Here is a 17,826-nt window from a genome sequence, read left to right on the forward strand (position 1 = left end):
CTAGTTCTGCTTCAGTCTATTCTAGTTCTGCTTCAGTCTATTCTAGTTCTGCTTCAGTCTTTTCTAGTTCTGCTTCAGTCTATTCTAGTTCTGCTTAAGTCTTTTCTAGTTCTGCTTCAGTCTTTTCTAGTTCTCTTTCAGTCTATTCTAGTTCTGCTTCAGTCTATTCTAGTTCTGCTTCAGTCTTTTCTAGTTCTCTTTCAGTCTATTCTAGTTCTGCTTCAGTCTATTCTAGTTCTGCTTCAGTCTATTCTAGTTCTGCTTCAGTCTATTCTAGTTCTGCTTCAGTCTTTTCTAGTTCTGCTTCAGTCTATTCTAGTTCTGCTTCAGTCTTTTCTAGTTCTGCTTCAGTCTTTTCTAGTTCTGCTTCAGTCTTTTCTAGTTCTGCTTCAGTCTTTTCTAGTTCTGCTTCAGTCTTTTCTAGTTCTGCTTCAGTCTATTCTAGTTCTGCTTCAGTCTTTTCTAGTTCTGCTTCAGTCTTTTCTAGTTCTGCTTCAGTCTTTTCTAGTTCTGCTTCAGTCTTTTCTAGTTCTGCTTCAGTGATTTCACACACTACTCACTCACTCACTCACACACTGACACACACACACACACACACACACACACACACACACACACACACACACACACACACACACACACACACACACACACACACACACACGTTTTAATGGCATCAGCTGATTACTGGTCTGGTGACACAGAGCTTTCAGACCAGCTATCAGAGGTCATGATTGCATCGCCAAAAATGAATAAGGTCCCGAGTCGTTCAGTGAAAGCTGAGATCAGGGCCCCAAAATAAAATACTAAACAAATCACTGGCTGTCTTACCTTCAACTGAGAAACTGCAGACAGAAAATCCATTCAGGACAGAAACCCACTACTTTAAGATTGTCTCTCTATTCCACAACCAAACCATATGAGAACGGCTTTCACTTTCTAGTTCACCACTGAAGTGGCCTTTAGGAAACATATGTGTCCAAATTTACAGCTTCTCCCACAATCTTCAATCACAAGAATGAAAGTGATTCTGAAAAACGCAGGACTAGCAGCAACCACAAGAGGGGAGTGTTCCCTATGTCGTTTTATTACTGAGAGAGGCTGTGGATGAGCCAGCATTTCTGTCTGGGCACTGGTGAGGACACACCCACCTTCACTCTGACCATAACAACACTGCTTCCCCTAGCAACAGCCCAGCCTACAACCAAGCACATCTGATTCCCTTTAAAACATATTCAAATAATCAGATTCCACTTTTTGATGTCCATGTCATCTTTAATGCTTGTTTCGTTGTCTATTTGCAGAAGAGATCAAATCCATAAGATCGTTGAGGATTCAAAGGCACCATTCCAGTTCATCCTCCACTGTCATACTCTCAATCTGAATGTTTATAAGTACTGTGAAGAGGGGAGGGCAGTGGCATAGGGCCAGGCAGTGCTGGCAATGTGTGTGCACTGGGGCCCTTGGCTATGGGGGGCCTGCAAACTCCCACTATCAAGTGTTGCATTGGCCTTCTAGGTATCTGCATAGCAGGCCCTAGAATTTGTACACTATAGACCATTGCAAAAGTCATTACATTGTTTAACTGAAAGATGGGCCTACATGTCGTTTGCACAGCAACACATCCCAGTCATGGTCATTTGTAACTTTAAAAAAAAAATGCCACTACATGCCACTAAATATTTGAATGTATTGATGACTTGTACATCTATTTGGTTCACATAACAAACCTCAATGAACAGTTCCAATGTTATTTGTTATTGTTGTGCAAAGACTGCTGGCAAATATGCAAATACTGTTCAATAATATTGAGAGGAGATTCAGAGGCATGGCTTGTTGAGGGCGTGGCTTTCAATTAGTTATTTTTGGCCACCCGGAAGGGTGAATGTCTTTCCAGTTCATCTGGTCTGTTCACTTTCAATTACCCTTGTGAATTGTGATGGGAGGCCAAGTGATCATTTTGTTCACACAGGCCTGGGAAGATTTAGTCAGAGCCAATGGAAGAGGGTGTAACTATAGAGATCATCAGGCTACTGAAGGCTCACTTCTGCCTAACTACAACAAAGACAAAGGTAAATGGAATACCAGTCTGCTAGTTGAGGCTGGCGCTTTATGTTAGCCTGGAAAGGCCTTGATCCAGTCAGGCCTGTTTTCCCCATTGTGTTTGTTTCACAGCTCGTTGAGAGGACGGAGATAGCAGTCAGCACACAGGAAACCGTTTGAGCAGCAATACTGCACAACTGTTTGTAAATGAACACAGGCTGTTAAAGGCCCAGTGCCGTCAAAAACATGATTCATTTCCTGTGTTTTATATCTATTTCCACACTAGGAGGTTGGAATAATACTGTGAAATTGTGAACATTTTGATAAACCCCTTTTAGTGTAAGAGCTGTTTGAAAAGACCTCCTGAAATCACAGTCTGTTGTGGTGGGATGGAGTTTTGGCCTGCCTCAGGCAGTGAATTAGTTAATAGACCAATAAGAAAGAGGGTTCCAAACCTTCCTGACAATAACAGATAGTTTTAACTAACAGACAGTCCTATACATTTTTTTGCTAAAAAAACATATTTTTGGGATTGAAAACAATGACAGGAAGGTACTTAATTGTTACACAGAAATGATTTGATATTGAGATATAAATGGCTGCATTGGACCTTTAACATGAATTGAACAGGATGAAATGTAACTGAATTATCAACCTTTATTTAACTAGGCAAGTCAGTTAAGAACAAATTCTTATTTACAATGACGGCCGACCCCGGGCCAATTGTGCACCGCCCTATGGGACTCCCAATCACGGCTGGATGTGATGTAGCCTGGATTTGAACCAGGGATTGCAGTGACACCTCTTGCACTGAGATGCAGTGACTTAGACCGCAGTGCCACTCAGGAGCAATCTTAATGTTCTCACTCCAAGAGAGCTAGTGGTGCAAAGCATTCAACGGCATCACATTAACGATACAAAACAAAACAGAAGATAGAACCTGGATGAGAATGCCAGCCGAGCCAGTAAACAAACCAAACAGAAGATAGAACCTGGATGAGAATGCCAGCCGAGCCAGTAAACAAACCAAACAGAACCTGGATGAGAACCTGCCAGTAAACAAACCAAACAGAAGATAGAACCTGGATGAGAATGCCGAGCCAGTAAACAAACCAAACAGAAGATAGAACCTGGATGAGAATGCCAGCCGAGCCAGTAAACAAACCAAACAGAAGATAGAACCTGGATGAGAATGCCAGCCGAGCCAGTAAACAAACCAAACAGAAGATAGAACCTGGATGAGAATGCCAGCCGAGCCAGTAAACAAACCAAACAGAAGATAGAACCTGGATGAGAATGCCAGCCGAGCCAGTAAACAAACCAAACAGAAGATAGAAGATGAGAACCAGTAAACAAACCAAACAGAAGATAGAACCTGGATGAGAATGCCAGCCGAGCCAGTAAACAAACCAAACAGAAGATAGAACCTGGATGAGAATGCCAGCCGAGCCAGTAAACAAACCAAACAGAAGATAGAACCTGGATGAGAATGCCAGCCGAGCCAGTAAACAAACCAAACAGAAGATAGAACCTGGATGAGAATGCCAGCCGAGCCAGTAAACAAACCAAACAGAAGATAGAACCTGGATGAGAATGCCAGCCGAGCCAGTAAACAAACCAAACAGAAGATAGAACCTGGATGAGAATGCCAGCCGAGCCAGTAAACAAACCAAACAGAAGATAGAACCTGGATGAGAATGCCAGCCGAGCCAGTAAACAAACCAAACAGAAGATAGAACCTGGATGAGAATGCCAGCCGAGCCAGTAAACAAACCAAACAGAAGATAGAACCTGGATGAGAATGCCAGCCGAGCCAGTAAACAAACCAAACAGAAGATAGAACCTGGATGAGAATGCCTGGATGAGAAGCCGAGCCAGTAAACAAACCAAACAGAAGATAGAACCTGGATGAGAATGCCAGCCGAGCCAGTAAACAAACCAAACAGAAGATAGAACCTGGATGAGAATGCCAGCCGAGCCAGTAAACAAACCAAACAGAAGATAGAACCTGGATGAGAATGCCAGCCGAGCCAGTAAACAAACCAAACAGAAGATAGAACCTGGATGAGAATGCCAGCCGAGCCAGTAAACAAACCAAACAGAAGATAGAACCTGGATGAGAATGCCAGCCGAGCCAGTAAACAAACCAAACAGAAGATAGAACCTGGATGAGAATGCCAGCCGAGCCAGTAAACAAACCAAACAGAAGATAGAACCTGGATGAGAATGCCAGCCGAGCCAGTAAACAAACCAAACAGAAGATAGAACCTGGATGAGAATGCCAGCCGAGCCAGTAAACAAACCAAACAGAAGATAGAACCTGGATGAGAATGCCAGCCGAGCCAGTAAACAAACCAAACTCAAGAAACGAAGGAAAATGCAATAACCATAAAGGTATTTATCTTCACTAAAATGTGAAGCAAAGAGCTATTACTAACTAATTACAACCACATGTGACTGCACTGCTGTGTGCCTATTGCCTCAAGCAGTCAAGAACCTGCAGAGAGAGAACTGAGAGACTGAGGCAAGGATTCAATCTGGCTTGGCTGTTGGAGAGAAGTGAAATAGCTTGGATGCTGCCTTGAGACTGAGACACATGGGTTATTCATTAGTAACAAGCAGCATTCCACGCTGTGAGTCTCCGGCTCATAGTCTCACATTGAGCGTCATTGGTACAGTACGGTGGCCTCATTGGGTCAAAAGACTGCAGCACTATTCAGGAGATTAGGATACAGGATTATGTCAGGGTAGATTAGGCAGGTAAACCTGGTGAGACTCAGTCCGGTTCATGGGCCTTCACTGTGAAGAAATCATATGGCAGCCTGCCCAGCCCAACCTGCCTTACAGCTTGCCTGGTCTGCCTGTCAACAAAAACTGATGAGGAGGGTGGAGGTCTGGGGCTGCCTGTTAACAGAGACCGATGTGGAGGGTGGAGGTCTGGGGCTGCCTGTCAACAGAGACTGATGAGGAGGGTGGAGGTCTGGGGCTGCCTGTCAACAGAGGCCGATGAGGAGGGTGGTCTGGGGCTGCCTGTCAACAGAGACCGATGAGGAGGGTGGAGGTCTGGGGCTGCCTGTCAACAGAGACCTGATGAGGAGGGTGGAGGTCCGGGGCTGCCTGTCAACAGAGACCGATGAGGAGGGTGGAGGTCCGGGGCTGCCTGTCAACAGAGACTGATGAGGAGGGTGGAGGTCCGGGGCTGCCTGTCAACAGAGACCGATGAGGAGGGTGGAGGTCCGGGGCTGCCTGTCAACAGAGACTGATGAGGAGTGTGGAGGTCCGGGGCTGCCTAGACAAGTGTAGACCATATCAGATTAAGCATCGTGGATCATTGCAGACACTCATTCACATCCTGCCTTAAAGCTGTGATATGTCACTTGTTCGGTGACACAACCAAATCTACAGAGGAATGTGAGTTATAGATCTGTCATTTTCATTGAAAGCAATATACAGGGTGTACCGGTACTCAGTCAATGTGCGGGGGTACAAGTTAGTAGAGGTAATTGAGGTAATATGTACATATAGGTAGGGGTAAAGTGACTGTGCATCGATAATAAACAGCGAGTAGCAGCAAGGTAAAAAAAAAGGCCCCAGTGATGTACTGGGCTGTATACACTACCCTCTGACACCGCCTGGTATAGAGGTCCTAGAAGGCAGGAAGCTTGGCCCCAGTGATGTACTGGGCTGTATACACTACCCTCTGACACCGCCTGGTATAGAGGTCCTGGAAGGCAGGAAGCTTGGCCACAGTGATGTACTGGGCTGTATACACTACCCTCTGACACCGCCTGGTATAGAGGTCCTAGAAGGCAGGAAGCTTGGCCCCAGTGATGTACTGGGCTGTATACACTACCCTCTGACACCGCCTGGTATAGAGGTCCTAGAAGGCAGGAAGCTTGGCCCCAGTGATGTACTGGGCTGTATACACTACCCTCTGACACCGCCTGGTATAGAGGTCCTGGAAGGCAGGAAGCTTGGCCACAGTGATGTACTGGGCTGTATACACTACCCTCTGACACCGCCTGGTATAGAGGTCCTAGAAGGCAGGAAGCTTGGCCCCAGTGATGTACTGGGCTGTATACACTACCCTCTGACACCGCCTGGTATAGTGGTCCTAGAAGGCAGGAAGCTTGGCCCCAGTGATGTACTGGGCTGTATACACTACCCTCTGACACCGCCTGGTATAGAGGTCCTAGAAGGCAGGAAGCTTGGCCCCAGTGATGTACTGGGCTGTATACACTACCCTCTGACACCGCCTGGTATAGAGGTCCTAGAAGGCAGGAAGCTTGGCCCCAGTGATGTACTGGGCTGTATACACTACCCTCTGACACCGCCTGGTATAGAGGTCCTAGAAGGCAGGAAGCTTGGCCCCAGTGATGTACTGGGCTGTATACACTATCCTCCATAGTGTCATTTTAACCACTAGGGTTGTGAAACTAAGTGGATCTTTGGAAATATCGCCACTAAATCAAATTCAAGTTTAGGGACATGTGACAATAAAGTGAATGACTAAGTTAACAGAATTTATACAATTTCATTGGGAGAAAAGTAATGAAAGATGAACCTGTGAAAATGGTGTCTATGCTTCAAGTCATAACTGTATATCTCTGGTCACAAAAGAGTAACGTTGGATCGCGTATTGTGGGCCTATATACAGGACAGAAATACCAGAAATATAATCCAGGATTTTTACAACTGGCAGCATCCATCCCTTTCCAGACAAAACACTCCCCTGGTTTCTTTTAACCTTTATTTAACTAGGCAAGTCAGTTAAGAACAAATTCTTATGTACAATGACAGCCTATCCTAGATGACACTGGGCCAATGGTGCGCTGCCCTATGGGACTCCCAATCACAGCCTGATGTGATACAGCCTGGATTCGAATCAGGGACTGTAGTGACACCTCTTGCACTGAGATGCAGTGCCTTAGACCGCTGCGTCACTCGCGAGTCCAGTTCTTAAAGACTGCTCTGATAAAACTAGCCACTGGTCAGTACTATTAGAGGCCTGGAAGCTTTGTACTAGTCGGCCTGGACAGCAGCAGCACTGGTCAGTACTATTAGAGGCCTGGAAGCTTTGTACTAGTCGGCCTGGACAGCAGCAGCACTGGTCAGTACTATTAGAGGCCTGGAAGCTTTACACTAGTCGGCCTGGACAGCAGCAGCACTGGTCAGTACTATTAGAGGCCTGGAAGCTTTACACTAGTCGGCCTGGACAGCAGCAGCACTGGTCAGTACTATTAGAGGCCTGGAAGCTTTACACTAGTCGGCCTGGACAGCAGCAGCACTGGTCAGTACTATTACAGGCCTGGAAGCTTTACACTAGTCAGCAGCACTGGTCAGTACTATTACAGGCCTGGAAGCTTTACACTAGTCGGCTTGGACAGCAGCAGCACTGATCAGTACTATTACAGGCCTGGAAGCTTTACACTAGTCGGCTTGGACAGCAGCAGCTCCCATCCAGAACAGACCTCATGGAGGATTAAAAGCAGAACAGCTTTGTAACTCCAGATGTTTTCCTTCACCAGTGTCAAGACCTTCACAGACATGATGCATCCCTACGGATCTATTCATAGCCAGGCTCTCTGAGTGAGAGCAGAGGGAAGGGCCACCTCAACACTTACTGGAAAATAAAGTCTCTTGGAAGTTATTCAGTGCACTCCTCTCATAGGGGCAAATCCTAACTTCCCGTTAGGACGAAATCCTCTCTCTGTTCTGCCATTGACCTCAATGAAAGTTAGGCTTCGCCCCATCGTGAACACATAAGTGCAGGAAAATGTGATCATTATAAACGGTTGATCACTTTAACCTAAATAGTTTAGTAAAAGCGTAACGCACTGTACTTTATAGTACATTCTAGTCTCATGCTGTGCTCATGAGGCCTTGTTGGGGGCAGTGTAGAGTTTCCCATTCAGGTGTGTTGTGACAACCCCATAATACTATAAAAGTACATTCTAGTCTCATGATGTGTTGAAGCAGTAGTGGGGGTTGAGCACTTAGCTTGGAGTTTTCTGGGGTGTTTGAGACTAATGTCCATGCAGAGAACACATGGTGTCTGTCTGTCTGATACATCCCCGTACAGGCCAGTGCCCTGATATATACATAGCAGCATTTTACTGTGGTAATCTTCTTAGGAGGAGCCTCATGCAGAGATTTATGCACTTTGAAGAGCAGCAGACTTCTGCTGTGTGTGTGTGTGTGTGTGTGTGTGTGTGTGTGTGTGTGTGTGTGTGTGTGTGTGTGTGTGTGTGTGTGTGTGTGTGTGTGTGTGTGTGTGTGTGTGTGTGTTAGGCTCTTTAGACCATATTATAAAGACACTTAATGGACAAAATTGCTCTGCCGTGATGCCCAACATGCTGATGGAAGTGAGGGGAGGGAGAGGGGTGGCAGTACAGTCACATCCCCTAATATCAACACAGTCAGGGAGGACAAGTTAAGAGAGCCGGTACATGTAGCAATGACCCCATGTTTCAGATATCTGGCACGCCTGTGTCGCTGTAAGCTAAGCAGTCAAATGTTTACGTTCACCTGATCATTTCAGACAACAGTGACTACAGCACTTCAAGGAAGGAAGGTTGGGCCTCTGACTCAGTAGATGTATTGAATCATGATCGCTGATGGGAGGTCAAAGGTAGCTGGAAGTCTAGACCAATCGCCTGTTCATCACACTTCACTAATCGCCTGCCACCTCACCCAACGCCACACAGAGACTTAAAAGTTTCAATGCAGTCATTTTTATTTCAATATCAAAACATTTCTGGGTAAAAATTAAGTACGCTACCGTGATTGTTTTTCAATTAAAATGGTCAAAAAGATACTAAAATAGCTTCTCAGCAAAGAGCAATTTCTATAACAAGAATTTTGCTCGGACTGTCTTAGAGTGGTCTGGCTGGAGGAAAACTAAAAACTATCTGTTATTAGCAGATAGGTTTGGAACTCTCTTTCTTATTGGTCTATTAACTCATTTTCCGGCGATGTCACCAGGCAGGCCAAAACTCCATCCCACCAAAACAGGCTGAAATTTCAGGTGGTCCTCTCAAACTCGTTGGGAATCCCTTTTAGATTAAATGGGTCAAATAATGTTTGATTTGAGACATGATTAATGATTTAGCCAGAATAGAGTAAAAGCTGGTTACTGTTGCCATGCCACTACTCCAGCAGTGATTAAAGTGCAGGTCCACGTTTTTCTTCATGAATCTTGTTCTAGAGTCAGCTCTGCAGAGTACTAGCTGGCACAGCCACAAAGTCATAGGAGGAGGATTTTAAACCTAACCCTAACCTTATCCCTAACCTTAACCAGACAGCTAACCCTAATGCCTAACCCTAACCTTAACCAGACTGCTAACCCTAATGCCTAACCCTAACCTTAACCAGACTGCTAACCCTAACCTTAACCAGACTGCTAACCCTAATGCCTAACCCTAACCTTAACCAGACTGCTAACCCTAATGCCTAACCCTAACCTTAACCAGACTGCTAACCCTAATGCCTAACCCTAACCTTAACCAGACTGCTAACCCTAATGCCTAACCCTAACCTTAACCAGACTGCTAACCCTAATGCCTAACCCTAACCTTAACCAGACTGCTAACCCTAATGCCTAACCCTAACCTTAACCAGACTGCTAACCCTAATGCCTAACCCTAACCTTAACCAGACTGCTAACCCTAATGCCTAACCCTAACCTTAACCAGACTGCTAACCCTAATGCCTAACCCTAACCTTAACCAGACTGCTAACCCTAATGCCTAACCCTAACCTTAACCAGACTGCTAACCCTAATGCCTAACCCTAACCTTAACCAGACTGCTAACCCTAATCTTAAATAAAAGACCAAAAAACACTTTTTTTGTTTTCAGTCATTTTTACAATATAGACAATTTTGACTTTCCAGCTGGTCTATCTAAGGGGAAATCGCTCAGTTCTGCCTTCAGGACAAGACTCATGACAATAAATGTCAACCTGCGATTAAAGTAGGATGTGGATGATGCTGAGAGGCTTAAGAGATGCAGGTCACTGGCATAGACACAGTCCAATCCCCTGGTGCAGAGTGGCTGCTGAGTGCTTTTACACACAAACACACACGTGCACAGATCGCATGCACACATATAAAAAACACACCCGCACACACAAAAGTGGACACACACATGAACATGTACACACACCAATACACACATACATGTGCACCCAAGGGGACAGCTGTCAGCTTGCCCAGTAGGTCAGACTTCACCAGCTAGAACATGAAAGTCAGCCAAAAGCCCATCTCTTCCCCCTCACATACCCCCGACCCAAGCCCACCATGGACCCCTGTACTGCCCCCCCTACTTTTAATACTGAAGCTGTCTATCTGTTAATTCCTCCTAATTCCACAGGGACACACCCCCTAACACCATTGACTAAGGATTCTGAATCTGGCCTGTCTGTTATTTGTCAAACAACACTCTGGCACTAATGATATGACTAGCAGGTACCTGATGAATATCACTGTCAAACAACACCCTGGCACTAATGATATGACTAGCAGGTACCTGCTGAATATCACTGTCAAACAACACCCTGGCACTAATGATATGACTAGCAGGTACCTGATGAATATCACTGTCAAACAACACCCTGGCACTAATGATATGACTAGCAGGTACCTGATGAATATCACTGTCAAACAACACTCTGGCACTAATGATATGACTAGCAGGTACCTGATGAATATCACTGTCAAACAACACCCTGGCACTAATGATATGACTAGCAGGTACCTGCTGAATATCACTGTCAAACAACACCCTGGCACTAATGATATGACTAGCAGGTACCTGATGAATATCACTGTCAAACAACACTCTGGCACTAATGATATGACTAGCAGGTACCTGTTTATATCACTGTCAAACAACACCCTGGCACTAATGATATGACTAGCAGGTACCTGATGAATATCACTGTCAAACAACACCCTGGCACTAATGATATGACTAGCAGGTACCTGATGAATATCACTGTCAAACAACACCCTGGCACTAATGATATGACTAGCAGGTACCTGTTTATATCACTGTCAAACAACACCCTGGCACTAATGATATGACTAGCAGGTACCTGATGAATATCACTGTCAAACAACACCCTGGCACTAATGATATGACTAGCAGGTACCTGCTGAATATCACTGTCAAACAACACCCTGGCACTAATGATATGACTAGCAGGTACCTGATGAATATCACTGTCAAACAACACCCTGGCACTAATGATATGACTAGCAGGTACCTGCTGAATATCACTGTCAAACAACACCCTGGCACTAATGATATGACTAGCAGGTACCTGCTGAATATCACTGTCAAACAACACCCTGGCACTAATGATATGACTAGCAGGTACCTGCTGAATATCACTGTCAAACAACACCCTGGCACTAATGATATGACTAGCAGGTACCTGATGAATATCACTGTCAAACAACACTCTGGCACTAATGATATGACTAGCAGGTACCTGCTGAATATCACTGTCAAACAACACCCTGGCACTAATGATATGACTAGCAGGTACCTGATGAATATCACTGTCAAACAACACTCTGGCACTAATGATATGACTAGCAGGTACCTGCTGAATATCACTGTCAAACAACACCCTGGCACTAATGATATGACTAGCAGGTACCTGTTTATATCACTGTCAAACAACACTCTGGCACTAATGATATGACTAGCAGGTACCTGCTGAATATCACTGTCAAACAACACCCTGGCACTAATGATATGACTAGCAGGTACCTGCTGAATATCACTGTCAAACAACACCCTGGCACTAATGATATGACTAGCAGGTACCTGCTGAATATCACTGTCAAACAACACTCTGGCACTAATGATATGACTAGCAGGTACCTGTTTATATCACTGTCAAACAACACCCTGGCACTAATGATATGACTAGCAGGTACCTGTTTATATCACTGTCAAACAACACCCTGGCACTAATGATATGACTAGCAGGTACCTGATGAATATCACTGTCAAACAACACCCTGGCACTAATGATATGACTAGCAGGTACCTGATGAATATCACTGTCAAACAACACCCTGGCACTAATGATATGACTAGCAGGTACCTGCTGAATATCACTGTCAAACAACACCCTGGCACTAATGATATGACTAGCAGGTACCTGCTGAATATCACTGTCAAACAACACCCTGGCACTAATGATATGACTAGCAGGTACCTGCTGAATATCACTGTCAAACAACACTCTGGCACTAATGATATGACTAGCAGGTACCTGATGAATATCACTGTCAAACAACACCCTGGCACTAATGATATGACTAGCAGGTACCTGCTGAATATCACTGGCATGACAGCAGAATGAGTTGATGACAACATCGTGCTCTGGGCCCTGGATTAATGATGTCTGTCTGTCATCTGCAGCTCTCAACGGTTTGTTATCACATGACTGGGGGCTTCAGGCCTCACTGCACTTGGTTTGGTTTGAGAGACACTTGACGTCTCATTGAGAACTATTTCCAACAGACTGGATGGAGTATTATGGAGTCTTATCAGTGCCATAGATTATAGTGTGTAGAGATGGGAGAGAGACAGGACTGGAGTATTATGGAGTCTTATCAGTGCCATAGATTATAGTGTGTAGAGATGGGAGAGAGACAGGACTGGAGTATTATGGAGTCTTATCAGTGCCATAGATTATAGTGTGTAGAGATGGGAGAGAGACAGGACTGGAGTATTATGGAGTCTTATCAGTGCCATAGATTATAGTGTGTAGAGATGGGAGAGAGACAGGACTGGAGGAAGCATATTTTATATTGCAGTAGTTTGCATTTGAAAATTCCTCTGTCTATGTGCGTGTGCGTATGCGTGTGTGTGTGTGTGTTCAAAACAACCCCATATTCTGCTTAAGAACAGCTGTATAGCTTTGTCAACACTGTTATGAGGCACACAGTGTGTTATTATATTCCAGGATGACAACATCCCAACATCCCATTTCAGATCGTATTCTCATTAGCATGCGGGTGGGAGTGTCTTCTGAAGGGCCTTCTCATCATGTTGTCACTCATATGGTGACTAAGTCCTCTGATGTCAGCACTAAACAAAATACTGCCTTCCTGGTTGCTTAGCTCTCACCACACCCATGACAATTAGGGACCTTTATGTGTTCAAGGATCTGACTAGTGGTTCTGACTAATATAACCTTTCTGTGTTTTTGTACCAACACATATGATTCTTACTGCACATTGACTTATTACCCTGTATACTTCTTTATTTAGAAGAATGGCAGGGAGCAGGAGAGCATAACAAGCCCTTTGATATCTAGTGAGGACATTTAGAACCTTTCAGGGGGAATATTATGGTCCACATAGTGAGGCTTTTCCTTCAGTTTACAGTCATGGCTGGTCAGAAAACCTACAGCACAGCATTACACTGGTGAGTTGTTTTAACATCATCAAGGACCGGGGTTACATGTTGATAAAATCAACCAGATGAAAATGGAAGAGCTGGGCTCTAGTGACAGTTTGGAAGCCATTTGCAATGGGCACCGGGCGCAGCAAGTCAATATTTTCAAGATGTTGTGGTCACTGGTCAACAGACTTCAGTCTATAGTTGGTCAGAAGCCTGTCCTTACAAATACTAGCCGGAGTCTCACTAGAGCCCTGGAATTTTTTATTTGAACTAGACAAGAACAAATTCTTATTTACAATGACAGCCTAATGGGGAAGAGTGGGTTAACTGCCTTATTCAGGGGGGACAACAACAGATTTTTACCTTTTCAGCTCAGGGATTTGATCCAGTAACCTTTTAGTTACTGGCCCAAAGTTCTAACTACTAGGCTAACTGTCAGACAAACTGTCTGTCAATCTCCCTATGATTGTATCCCCATCAACTTCTGACTGTGTTTCCTCCACCCAAAAAACATCATCTCACATCAAATGTGGTCCTCTGTGGCTCAGTAAGTAGATCATGGCGCTTGCAATGCTAGGGTTGTGGGTTCAATTCCTGCTGAGATTGCCACAGGAAAAGTGTTTAAAAGCATCTGCTACATTTGGATATGATGTGGTTTACTTTATCTCCTGTCTGCACTGATTTGTTTTCACCTATCGTGTGACCTCAAATTGTTGTAAAGAGAGGAGGAGACAAGGGGAGGAAGCCAGTTCAGACTCCCTCTCATATTGAGATGCACCCCTCATTGCAGTATGACCTACATCTATCTTTTTCTCTCTCTCACTCGCTCTTTCTCTCTCTTTTCTGCTTCTTTAATAAGCGTCATGGATAGATGATAGATGAATAGGTGATAGATGATAGATGATTGATGGACAGATGATAGATTATATATGATAGGGGATAGATGATATATGAATAGATGATAGGTGATAGATGATATATGAATAGATGATAGGTGATAGATGATATATGAATAGATGATAGGTGATAGATGATATATGAATAGATGATAGGTGATAGATGATATATGAATAGATGATAGGTGATAGATGATATATGAATAGATGATAGGTGATAGATGATATATGATAGGTGATAGATGATATATGATAGGTAATATATGATAGGTGATAGATGATATATGATAGATGAATAGATGATAGATGAATAGATGATATATGATAGGTGACAGATGACAGGTGATAGATGATAGGTGAAAGATGAATAGGACATGGATCAATAGCTAGGAAGTCTGACATTACAGTTGGTACCCATTTCAACGTGCAAACGACACGAAGGTCATCCCCATTTGTCTTTATCAAGCAATTTACCCCTCAACAATCCCCCATTCATTGTGTCACTTTGATCCACTGTCCGTCCACATGCCAGTTTATGTAGGCCAAGCAAACAATGTCCGTGTTTCCTTTTACAAATAATGCGTCTTTGTCTGTTAGTCCAGGGAATGCCTTGCATACAGCATCGGAGAGGCAGCACCATACACATCCATTACCCCCAGTGAATAATAATTACCACGCTGTGTTCGTCAGTTGAGGAGGGTGTGGGGCTGCAGCAACTGATACATGGTTTTTGAATAGTCCTAGTGTAGCCTAGGCTAGTGGTTCCCAACCTTTTTCGGTTACTATACCACCAACTAAATTGAGCTCTGTCCGGAGTACCCCTGAAGTACCCCCTCGTGTGCATTTTACCAGTAAGGTTATAGTCTCGAGAGTCTTCTTAAATATCCCCTGTGGATAGGCCAAGTACCCCCAGGGGTCCTACTACCCCAGGTCGGGAACGTCTGGTCTAGGCTATACTTTACATGTATGATAGACATGCTCGTGTCTTTATGTTGGCATAATATCTATATGTATAACAGAGGCTGAGATTGAAGGCACTCCGTGGAATAGGTCTGGCGCAGTATGACGAGCATTGCCTCCCAAAATAAGAAAGAAACAACATATCCCACAACTTACCTCTCGAGCGATTTGATTGAGGGCATCGTCCTCTGCGGTCAGTCTCTCCCTGTTGGGGATTCTTTTTCTTCCAGTGCCAGTAATCTGAGTTCCCATGTTTGTGTATTCTGTGATAAAGTCCTTACTGTAGCATACGTGTCAGCCTCGAAGAAATTCAAAAATGGAACACAGGAGCCGAATGATGACGATGAAGGGCACGCTGGAAAAATAGAATCACCATCTCCACGTAATGGAAAAATAGCTCAGCAATAACACGCAAAAAGAAGTAAACTATTTACAATCGGGTAGCTACAATGTAACAGCAATCCATCATCAATTCGCTTCCCAGGCACGAGACGTGATGCCATTATGATACATTGTTTCAATGTAACCGCCTTCAAACGTAACAAACTGCATTACGAATATCCTTGATTCCTGTTGCTGATAAACAACTAACATCACACGCGTCACTTTGATGTGTCAAAACACCCTCATAGCATCAGGCTTCCCTCTTTGGGAACATTGGAAAACGAATTGTCATCTAGCTAATCCTAGGCAATTGTCATCATATCATACGTTTCGGTATGGAACACCAAAACAAGAACACACGCGATAATAATAAACAATCGTTCTGTAGGTAGCGAATGAATAATGTCCTCGTTCTTTGCTTTAGCAGAGAACGCGGGAGTCGCCGAGATGTCAAAGCAGATGGACGAAAGTTTTATTGCAGCGCAATCCCGGATGATGACCACAGCGGGATGAATACACGTTCCGGGGCAGAGCCTCGAGCCTGCTGGAGATAGATAGTGGCCGCAGTATGGACGGGATGGGTGTCCTCCAAACAGTCGAATTTTACTGGTCATACAATAGTCAAAGCAGATCCTTTGTGGTGTTTTCGTTCAGAATGTATCGTATATCTTGAGAATGGTGTGATGCCTTAACAAATATTCTGTAGCCTAATGACCCGAATGGAATTACCCTGGAATGCACGAAGCAGAAAGTTCAGTTGACACGGTCTTTAGACGTCTCCAATAGTCTCGATGCGAACAGAAAACCTATTATCCTACTGCTATTTTAGAAGGAAGGTCAGCACTGAGTTCAACCAAATAAATCTCACTTGCCATGTCAAAATTGTGGCATATGACTGTATGGCAATTCTCTGAATAGCTGTGTGTTCATCTTATTCCTTTGTTTAGGTGCATTTCTGATTCAAGCCTAAATTATAATATCAGACTATTTTAATCTGTAACGTTAACTCTGACCTCATGTCTAGTCAGTAAACTAGATGAACGCCTTCTGTTTATGCCGGAGAGTTGAGTGCCAGTCCATAGGAACTGGTGGGAAATTACTCCCTCTAGTGGAGAAAGATAAGGCCTGAGAGCTCAGTGCCAATCCATAGCTACTGCGGGGAAATCACTTCCTATATTTTATTTAACTACGATGACGGCCTAGGAACAGTGGAACAGCCTAGGAACAGTTCACGACAGATTTGACCTTGTCAGCTCAGGGTTTTGATCTAGCAACCTTTCAGTTACTGGCCTAATGCTCTAACCACTAGGCTACCTTTTCATTACCAGGTAAATTGACTGAGAACACGTTCTCATTTACAGCAACGACCTGGGGAATAGTTACAGGGGGGAGGAGGGGGATGAATGAGCCAAATTTAAGCTGGGGATGATTAAGTGACCGTGATGGTATGAGGGACAGCTTGGGAATTTAACCAGGACACCAGGGTTAACACTCCTACGATAAGTGCCATGGGATCTTTAATGACCTCAGAGAGTCAGGACACCCGTTTAACGTCCCATCCAAAAGACAGCACCCTACACAGGGCAGTGTCCCCAATCAGTCTCCTGCAGGGGGATTTGGGATATTTTTTTAGACTAGAGGAAAGAGTGCCTCCTACTGGCCCTCCAACACCACTTCCAGCAGCATCTGGTCTCCCATCCAGGGACTGACCAGGACCAACCCTGCTTAGCTTCAGAAGCAAGCCAGCAGTGGGATGCAGGGTTTTGCCAGATTTGCCCTGAATGGTTGTTTTTTTAGTGTAATTCATATGTTATTGCAGTTGAATTGATGTTTTCTAGTGTCATTCAAATCAAATGTATTTGTCACATGCACCGAATACAACAGTTGTAGACCTTACAGGGAAATGCTTACTTACAAGCCCTTTAACCAACAATGCAGTTTAAAATAATACCTATAAAAAAGGTAAGAGATAAGAATAACAAATGATTCAAGAGCAGCAGTAAATAACAATAGTGGGGCTGTATACAGGGGGTACCGGCACAGAGTCAATGAGTCAATGTGGAGGCTATATACAGGGGGTACCGGCACAGAGTCAATGAGTCAATGTGGAGACTATA

At 44.2% G+C, this 17,826-nt stretch overlaps 1 protein-coding gene across 24 annotated transcripts in view; it reads right to left on the reverse strand.

The window, feature by feature from the left end:
• lrrfip1b (leucine rich repeat (in FLII) interacting protein 1b) overlaps positions 1-16,710 on the reverse strand; it is a 52,252-nt gene extending 35,542 nt beyond the window's left edge. For 5 of the 24 annotated variants that reach the window (XM_042314270.1, XM_042314273.1, XM_042314268.1 and 2 more), the window contains exon 1: positions 15,482-16,706. In XM_042314270.1, the coding sequence (XP_042170204.1) occupies positions 15,482-15,577 (96 nt within the window). In that variant the 5' untranslated portion in view covers positions 15,578-16,706. Of the gene's footprint in view, positions 1-831; positions 2,337-15,481 lie in introns of those variants that run through there. The other 19 variants (XM_042314269.1, XM_042314274.1, XM_042314278.1 and 16 more) reach the window with 12 other exon arrangements.
• Between the last annotated feature and the right edge of the window lie 1,116 nt (positions 16,711-17,826).

Source organism: Oncorhynchus tshawytscha, unplaced genomic scaffold, assembly GCF_018296145.1.
Source record: "Oncorhynchus tshawytscha isolate Ot180627B unplaced genomic scaffold, Otsh_v2.0 Un_contig_6203_pilon_pilon, whole genome shotgun sequence".
NCBI classification, from domain to species: domain Eukaryota; kingdom Metazoa; phylum Chordata; class Actinopteri; order Salmoniformes; family Salmonidae; genus Oncorhynchus; species Oncorhynchus tshawytscha.